General features: G+C 30.6%; 2 protein-coding genes across 2 annotated transcripts; one reads left to right on the top strand and one right to left on the bottom strand.

Annotated features, from left to right (window-relative positions):
* Rps27 (ribosomal protein S27) lies at window positions 1-1,251 on the bottom strand. Its single transcript, XM_076764538.1, has 2 exons — window positions 1,113-1,251; window positions 1-337 (listed from the first exon to the last, which is right to left on the bottom strand). Exon 2 carries the CDS (start codon window positions 334-336, stop codon window positions 79-81), a length of 258 nt encoding a protein of 85 aa, XP_076620653.1. The 5' UTR covers window position 337; window positions 1,113-1,251; the 3' UTR covers window positions 1-78.
* A 615-nt stretch (window positions 1,252-1,866) lies between these two features.
* On the top strand, window positions 1,867-9,557 carry Ubr1 (Ubr1 ubiquitin ligase). Its single transcript, XM_076763368.1, has 3 exons — window positions 1,867-2,143; window positions 2,461-2,689; window positions 2,998-9,557. Exon 3 carries the CDS (start codon window positions 3,031-3,033, stop codon window positions 8,380-8,382), a length of 5,352 nt encoding a protein of 1,783 aa, XP_076619483.1. The 5' UTR covers window positions 1,867-2,143; window positions 2,461-2,689; window positions 2,998-3,030; the 3' UTR covers window positions 8,383-9,557.
* The last annotated feature ends 618 nt before the right edge of the window (window positions 9,558-10,175 follow it).

The following is a 10,175-nucleotide window of genomic DNA, read 5'->3' as shown; positions in this document are numbered from 1 at the left end:
TTAAATATATAGTAATTATGTTTATTTCTTGTATATAAAGAGAAATGTATACATTATGTTGTCTTAACGATTGTTGCACTAGCATTGGACCTTTTTCCTAAAAGAGCAACCTTCTGTTAATCGAGCTTTACCACCTGTGGATGTACAAAGTATTGTGCGACAGCCATCACATTCAACTGATCTTTGTGCATGTGAAAAGATAGTTTTGATAGCATAACATCCAGGACACTTAACATCCATGAAATAGCTGTTTGGTTTCTGTACAAGTCTCTTTAACTTGTGCTTCCTTTTTTCTTCAGCTGGACTTGGATGGAGAAAATCTTTTGCAAGAGGCATTCTATTAAAAAAAAAAAAAAAGAAAATACTTTATATACATGTAATACATTACTGTTGGTACAACACATTGGTTTATTATGAATTGCATAGAATAGATTATTATGATCAGAAAGATTTACTTATAATTTTAATATAATACAGATTATTGTGAAATTTCTTTACAATATTAACATAATTTCTGTTATTTGAAAAAGTTTGTCATATAAATATTAGTCTTTTCAAGTTTGAACATTGCACAACATAATGAAATTAAATACATAGTAGATTCTTTATCACATTAAATTACAAACATTATTTCATCAATTTTGAGAATGATTAATGACAGTTAAAAATGAAAATAAGACTTAAAACTTAATTAATACATAGTATTATATTAAATTATATACAATTAAATTATATTGAGTTTAAACTTACTTCTTGCAAAGTTTAGCAGAAGTAGACTCACCATGTAATTAATTGATAATGATTGACACAGTACAACATTTTATACTGTTCTAAAATGCATATACCATACGACACAAAATATTTGGGTTACTTTTACTGCATAATGTGTAATATTGTATATGTTTATCAAGCAAAAAGGTTGAAATAAGTAATGTCACAATAATTTATTTATTATTTCATATTGTGAAAATCTTTTAAGGTGTAATACTAATGTGTGACTTGAAGCCATATGAACATGCATCGATATACAAGATTTTAGTAGAAATAAATAATTTTTTCCATTATGTATATATAGCTTATATCGTAATATTTAATTTGATGTATTTACTTACGTGATTATGCTTGTATTTCGCTTTAAATTCAATAATCACAGTTTTAACCACGTGCTCGTGTAACAACGTTATGAACTAAAAGGAGAGGTTCCGACAAATTGTATACCCAGTATACCGATAAAATCCCTAATAGTAACTCATTGTTGCCAACTAATTAAATTTATATTACTCTTATGTATGTATAAAAAAGTGAACAAATATTTATTTTATTTTGATAAGCGTTTCAACTTGAAAGGTTTAATCTTATATTTTATTCGTTAATATTCCGTTATACGCATAACTCTATATACTATTCGAAAGTTGAAATTGTTTAATTTTTAATATAAAATTCAATTTATGTACGACTCTTTTAATAATCTTAAGTCTTGTTTGTTTCTTAAATTTTAATTTAATATAAAAATAGTATTATGTTAATATAGATTAACTTGATAATTTTCTAAATTTAAGAAAGAATCAATACATTTCAATGAATATGATAACATAACTTCTACTGTTTCAAATTCTATTATATTCACGAGTAAGAATTATTCAATTCTCACGATATAGAGAATACATTTTCAAATACCTTCGAATATATTAATTATTTAACTATACAAATTAAAATATATTTATTTAAAAAATTTTTATATTTGATTAAATTAATATACTCTACAGTTTGTAACTTTCAGAAATATTTTCTTTAATGCTCACAAATTAGGCGCTGCAATCAAAAACAGACATCAAAAGTTTTGATTCAAAACGAAAGCGTATCTAATATACATATGGTTTCGGTCTCTAAACTTTATAAGCCATTTTGTGCATTGTTCAAGCAGCTGTGCAAAAATATTACTTATCATTTCGTTTCGAGATGTCAAAACTTGGTTGATTGCCATTATTAAACATATGCGTCTCTGACGCGAGTGTGTGATCATCATACGACGACATAATTCTGAATTATTATCATATACGTAATCGTGAAAGTCACCTACAGATTCTGCGAAACAAAGAACTTTTCAATATCTTTTATTAACCTTGGGCTGGTCGTCATAACAGTAAGTATCGTCTTCCGAAGAAGTTAAAAATAGTTTGGTTTAGTGAAAAGTTTGTCATACTTATGAAATAGTTTTTCAAACAGAAATGTTGTTCGCTCTATATAACATATAAAGTTTCGTAATGTTACATTTAGTTTTTATCTCCTACGAAATTCTCGAACATGCTTCCTGTTTCTCGAAACGTCATTTTAATACTCTATTATAAATGTTCGCGATAATACGCAGTTACTAACATTTTCTAATTGTAGTAGAAAAGTAGTATAATGTTGTGTACATACATTCTTTTCTATAAATCCTTGGTAACCTATCACTTTCAGATTATGACTGAGTAAAAATGAGAACATTATGTGTGAAATAGAAGCCATTGAATAAAACCACAATTTATATGAACTAAAGTGTTTCGTGTAATAAAATTCTACCAACGGATTTTGTATATCTTACAATAATATGTTGGATCAAATAACAATGTAAAAAGTATAGTGAGATGCATTTGCCTTCCATTGGTATATTATATTGAGAACTGTGTTGATCCTGTGTTTTACTGTGGTTAGTATAGCAATATTTATCAAGTATTTACGGTTTTCAAATATAATTTACATAATCGTATATGTATTATTAAATACTGTTAATATTTAAATACAAAGATGTAAATAAATGTAAAAGGATATAAAAAATGTTATATTAATTGATATTGTAGAAATTTTTTAATTTAAAAGTAATCATAATAATGTAGCTTTATAAATTATTGTATTGTATGAATTTTGTAAAAATAATTATTGAATGTTTTTAAGATAAAAATTATAACATATTTAAAAATTATGCTAAACTTTAACTTATAATATTTATTATTTCAGTACACATTGTTTTGACAATTAAATCTCATCACAATGGGTAACGAAAATGTACAAAGTGAACCACAACAAAGCATTGAAGATACAGAGTCACCATCAACTTTACCCACATTCTCAAAGTTTAGTCAATCATGTGTGAATACATGGATGGAAAAAATGAGTAAAAGACTATTATCCTGTATTCATTTTAAGCAACACTGGCGAATTTGGGTTCCAGATTTATATAGTCCAGACTTATTTGGCAATTGCCTAGATTGGAATTTTGAGGAAGAAAAAGCACAAAAAATACTTTATAATACATTAGAGGAGTTTATTTGTAATGGAGATCCGCAAGTTGTATTAAAACAGCTAAGTCAAATGGATAATACAGCATGTAGCAAAGTATTCAAGATGGGCGATCCTACATATAGCTGCAGAGAGTGTAGTGCAGATTCGACATGTGTCTTGTGCGTGGATTGTTTTAAGCAATCAACTCATCGTAACCATAAGTATAAAATGGGCACTTCTACTGGTGGAGGATTTTGTGATTGCGGAGACACAGAAGCTTGGAAAAGTGAACCATTCTGTAACATACATTTAGCTGGAACTCAAGCTAAAGAATCTCGCGGAAATAAATTGCCTGGAGATATAGCAGAAAGAGCAGTAGTAACTTTTGAAGCAGTACTAAGGTATTGCTATGAAATGTTAACTTTAGAACACTCATCTAGTTTACCTGCTGATTTAAAAAGAGACACTGAAGGTGATCCTATGACACAACATATCTATTGTACAGTCCTTTATAATGACGAAGCTCATACATTTGAACAAGTAATTACGACGCTCGTACGTATTATGAAATGCTCGCAAAGAGATGCAGTTGAATTTGTAACAAATGTTGATACAGAAGGTAGAGCTGTTTTGAAGTGTTCTATGTTTGAACATTGTAAAGATTTGAAGTTGGATATTGAACAGTTTAGTCCGAGGTACAGCAGTCAAGCATTGAAGGTCCATGTAGTGCATGCTCATGTAATTGCTCATCAGATATTTGCTATGAAACTTTTAAATTGGTTACAACAATTTATAAGTCTCTGTGAAGGTTTTAGAGTACTTTTCAGTAATGTTGCGCTCAATACAAAATTTCCAGACTTTTCCATTGTAGAAGGTATACTTATGAGAGATTCACAGTTATGGAAATCTGCTAGAACAGCATGGCACAGATTATTCATGTCTGGAATGCTTAAAGAATATGAAAGCAAAAAAGCTTTAGCAATTGCTTTTACTTACAATTACGGTTCTGTTATGAAAGATTTCATAAGGGATGATCATGATCATTCGTTTTCTATTGTTTCACTTTCGGTGCAATTATTTACAGCTCCAACATTGGCGCATTATCTTATTGCACATCATGATGTGTTGTTTATCTTGCTAAACACATTTATTTCTGAAAGTTCACGAAGATGCAATGCTGCGGGAAAATTAGAATTTGAAAGAGATAACCCTCATACTACTTTTAGAAGAGCTCAATACATAATTCAAGACCTACGATATTTACTTAGTGCCAAACCAGAAGTTTGGACTGATAATCTGAGAAAAGGGTTCTTACAAGGATTTTCACTTTTACTCACATTATTTTGTAGTATGCAATGCATGGATGCTGTACTAAGACAAGTTGGTCAACATATGGAATATGAAGCTGAATGGGAAACAGCGTTCAATTTACAGGCTAAATTATCTACAGTTACTAACCGTGCACTAGAATGGTGTGGTTCAGATCGAACTGTTTTAATAAAAGCCTTTAGATTGGTCTTAAAACGTTTATATGAACAGTCAGGACATGAGAATGGCCGATATCAAGTGAGAGAATTAACAAATCATGGTGCAACATGTATTCAATATGACGTTTCAGTCGAACCAGTATCTATACACCTTCCTCTCTCCAGATTGTTAGCTGGTCTGTTTTTGTATCTTGAAAAACACAATCTGCATTTTCAATCTCCAGAATTTATCAATCAAAAAAACCCAACGCCAGAACAAATAATAGAACCTGTATTAGCAGCTCAAGTAATGATTTCACAAGTACATGCTGGTATGTGGAAAAGAAATGGATATTCTTTGCTGAGTCAGTTGTATTTTTATCATAATGTTAAGTGCCGTTCAGAAATGTTAGACAGAGATATTATATTACTTCAAGTTGGAGCATCATTAATAGAAAGCAATGAATTTTTAATTCACGTTTTGAATAAATTTAACCTTTTGCACTGGGCGACCCCAGATTTTGAAACCAATGTTTTCAAAAATCTTCAAGAAGAGAGTAGTAAACAAACCATTAACTTGGTCGAAGAATTTCTTGGATTACTGATAACAATAATTGGGGAAAGATATGTACCTGGAGTTGGACAAGTAAATGAGGATGACTATTTGAAGAAAGAAATAATCCAACAATTGTGTATTAAACCACTTTCTCATTCAGAGCTTAATAAAACATTACCAGATGATGGAAATATGAGAAACGGTATGGAAAGGGTAATTGATGATGTTGCAGATTTCAAAAAACCTTCACTAGCATTAGGAGGAAAAGGAGTGTATCAATTGAAACCTCATTTGTATTCAGAATATAATGTCTTCTTTTACCATTATACAAAAGAAGAACTAAGCAAATCTGAAGAAGTACAACGGAAACGAAGACAAGCTTTGGGAGAACTAGAATGTTGTCCACCTCCTAAACTTCCTATATTGACGGAAGTATTTAGTTTGGTAACTAATTTGCTACAGTGTGATGTTATGTTACATATTATGCAAACTGTGTTAAAAAGAGCAGTTGATACTTCAGCTCGCAGTTTCTCAGAGCTACAAGTGCATAAGATTTTACACTTAATTGGATATGCTCTTCAAGAACAAGAATCAGGCTACTATCCTTTCCTTGCTTTTCCTGCAAGAGCTGCAAAATGGAAAATTTATAAATTGTTAGAATTATTATCTAGCAGTCCACGTATAGGAGCTCATAAAGATTTATTAACTTGGGTTTTAACAAAGTATAGAGAAGTTGCTGGTAATACTGTAATGGAAATTAGTAACTCACCTGCTGCGATTCGTACAGAACCTACAAATGATACCGAAAACAGTAAAAGTGATAAAGAATGGAGAACAAAGATGGCAGCGAAAAAACGTGCTAAAATAATGGCACAAATGGCCGCTATGCAGAAACATTTTATGAAAAAGAATGCTGAGTTGTTTGAACAAGCTGCTTTAGATGCGAACAAATCCAATGATCGGGGTTCTACTATGGATTTGAGTGAATGTTTTCAGAAAACACTTGTCGCTGTTGGTCCTAGACAAACGACAAGAATGTCCGAGGAGAAAGCTTACACTTGTATTTTATGTCAGGAAAATCAAACTGTAACAGCGACTGGTCCAGCAATGGTATTAGCTGCGTTTGTTCAACAATCCACAGTACTATGTCAACATAGAGCTGACACTAATGAACCTGAACCATTGTATCTTTCTGCAAAATTGGGTGCGTCGCCACATACAAGTACTTGTGGTCATGTGATGCATGTAAATTGTTGGAAAGAGTATTTCGATAACGTTCTTGCTAAAGAGAATAGGAGACCATTCCGTTTACGACAACCAGCAAGTTTTGATGTGGAGAAACATGAATATCTCTGTCCACTTTGTGAGTGTCTTAGTAATACTGTTTTACCTCTCCTACCAGCCTTAGGAACATTGCAACCAACTCTTAAAAATCAACCTGAACTCGATTTTAGTACATGGTTGGAGGCTTTGAGAGTCACAGAATCTAAATTAGAAGGATTATATAATCATGATCTCAAATGCAGGTATTGCGTAAATGCTAAATCTCAAGATACTCATACCATGGAAGAAGAAAATCCTTTAGACCATGGATCACATGGCCCAATAAAAATTATTCATCATGAACTTGGAAATTTGGCAGGAGAAGCTTTTAAGGCAATTTATGATGAACCTGGTCCAATCATTTCTGAAAATTTAATATCTATGATACATGTTTTCGCACAGGCGACATATACAAACGGATGTGGCGCAGAACCTCATGATGGCGACTCTAGGGTACCATTATTAGCATGGAAATCAACAGCATATACTGTTCATGCTATAGAATTTCTACTACGTGACATGGATAAACCTTTATTAGGCGCTTTATCATCTAGACAAAGAGATAGCTTAGAAAGTCTTGCTAGAATTTCAGCTATTTTGGAGGCCACATGCGCGACTGACGCTACTGCAGATTTGACATGGGCAGATAGAGATGTTATTGGAAATCATGCACTTTCCCTTTTAACAATGTTATTAAAAAATCCACCCGATGGAGCAAGTATTTTAGAGTGGGATCCATTCGGAGTGCTTGTTCCTTTAATTAATTCGCTCCCATGTCTCTTTAGCACAAAATTTTATACAATATCATCGATCATAACAGGTGGAATAAGTGAATTTTATGCTTTGCAATTTATATTTTTGTCTCTTATAGTAAAAATATTATTAACATCAGATTTCAATGAAGGCATGGACATAGAAGGTCAAGAAACAACTGAAGATACATCTTCAGAATCCATTTTAACATTGATTCAAGCTCTAGACATTAATATTGGTACTCAAACAGTTGCTGAATTATGGAGACGAGTCAAGGAAGCTTGCTTGCCTTTTCTTAGATGTTGTGCTCTCTATTTTCATTATGTATCTGATGTTCCAGCTCCAGAGGAACTAACTAAAATAAATGGAGCTACATATGAAAATATCTGTGGATATTTGGGACTACCTACAACATGTGATGAATTAGTCAAACCAAATTTAGATATAATTATGAGATTGATAAATATTTGGAAAAATCATCCCACTGTGCAACTGCATTTGTCTGGTGCTAGTACAGTCACAATAATAAGGGAACCTTTGAAAGTTAATAAATTGGTCGAGCTTCCAGAAGATTATAGTGAATTGATAAATATGATATCATCTTTCACATGTCCCAATAGTGAGCGAGAAGATTCTAAAAATCCGACAATGTGTCTGGTTTGTGGAGAAATGTTATGTTCTCAAAGTTATTGTTGCCGAACTGAAATAAATAAGATGGCAGTTGGTGCGTGTACATATCACGCGAGTAAGTGTGGCACCGGAGTAGGAATGTTCTTACGCGTACGGGAATGTGAAATTCTTTTCTTAAGAAGTCCAAATCGAGGATCGTCTGTTTGTCCCCCTTATCTTGACGAATATGGAGAAACGGATCAAGGTTTACGAAGAGGAAATCCACTACAATTGTGGCATGATAAATATAGACAACTGAATCAAATGTGGCTGGGGCATGGACTACACGAATCCATATCAAGAGCTATTGAATCTTCAAGTAGTCTTATGTCAACACGATGGCAGCATCTATAACCATCTTAGGATTTCTTATGCAAAACTAGCCTGGACATTTAGTTAAAAGTACTAAATCTATAATTAGCATGAGCGATCATAGCAGCTAATATTATGACTGTTAATTAATTGTTTGATCATTGCAAGAAACTGATGAAATTATTTATTTTGAGAATACAGTGCAGATGGCTTTGTATATTTAAAACGATTGGATGTTATTCCCGTTGCGATGTCGTTTTAGATTATTTCAGAGTTTACGGAATTTTCTATTATTATTGTGTAAATTAAATATAAATTTCTTTATAATTATTGACAAAATGTTGTATGAACTTTGTTGCTTGTAGAAATTAGTTTTTAATGTCATTCAACTGATTGTCACATTGTTTAAGAAATTTAAAAATCACACAAATAATTCAAGTTATATAAACAAAAAACTTTTCTGGTCTCAAATATTTCAAAATGCTCCCGTTAATAAATATGACATTTTTTGTCATTTTATATAAATATTATAGACTACATTCAACTGTTACAATTTTAGAAGATATAAATTTGTAAGTTTCAAATTTAGATACATTTACAATAGCTAAACATTTGTTTTGGTTTTAGAACTCCGTAAACAGTAATATCTTATAGTATGTGAATGAAAGATGAAAAACATAAATATTTAAATAATTCATTTTTAAAAGTTAAAATAAATAATGTGACATAATGTTTGTTTAATCATTGCTAGTCTTTTAGTTCAATGTACTCAATACAAGATAGATATATTGAGGGATACGTTCTTTTTCTTAATATAAACATTTTTATATCAATTAGATTAGTTTTCTGCTTCTAATACAGCATTGTATTAACTTGTATGCTGTACAGTTATTTAACGTAGGATTATTTACGTATAGATTTACAGCATTAGAAAGATAAAATGTAAATAATAATATATCTTGATTAATTTAAGAAGTTTAAAATCCTTACCTAACAGTACAGACACAAATATTTTCAACCTGGTTTATGTGTGATACATTTTGATAAATAATAACATTGATTATTTATAAAGGAATACTTATATGTAAAATATTTAAAAAGAATGATTTCTGAGGAGATTACTAATTAATAATATAATGCAATGGAGTTGTCAAATTTACGCGTTTAATATCTTTTAATTATCTCTAGTATCATGTAATAAAATACTGTGTAGTTCATTTTGTCCCATCGCTATCCTTTTTTTTTCATTAATTATTTATTGTGACTTAAGTATTTTAAATGTAAAGTGTGGTTAAAAAATGTAGACATTTTATTTGTAAAAAGAGTTATTAAATTTATTACATCATATCATTTAAGTAGTTTTAACATGTACTTTTTTTGTGACTACTACATTAATTTTTTCAAAATCAATTTATGATGTGATGATAAAGATTGTAATTTTGATATGTATATATACTGATTAATTGTAAAAAAGGGAAGAGATTTATTTTGAAAATAATTAAGTACCATTCTTAATAGTAAATTGATAAATGAAAAAAGTTAATTTTATTGATAAAGATATAACTTATAATAATTACAATTCATAATTTTATTTAAATTTTTAGATACTGTCATAGACTGTATGTATTACGCATTTGGCACGTATACCAAGCATAGTAATTACTAATTAGATTGGTTATCTTTTCAAGTCTTCAAGTTCGATTCGAATTTATAATTTCGGATACCCAATACTCCTGTTCGTCGTGTTAAGCAATGGGTGGCGCTGTACTGTAAGGATTACTCGAATTTTTGAATTTATCAAAACAAAGCGTTCAAGTTCTCAAGGTTTCAATTAT

The sequence above is a fragment of the Colletes latitarsis genome, chromosome 4 (genome assembly GCF_051014445.1).
Source record: "Colletes latitarsis isolate SP2378_abdomen chromosome 4, iyColLati1, whole genome shotgun sequence".
Classification (NCBI taxonomy): Eukaryota; Metazoa; Arthropoda; class Insecta; order Hymenoptera; family Colletidae; genus Colletes; species Colletes latitarsis.
This window is presented reverse-complemented; position numbering and strand designations above follow the sequence as displayed.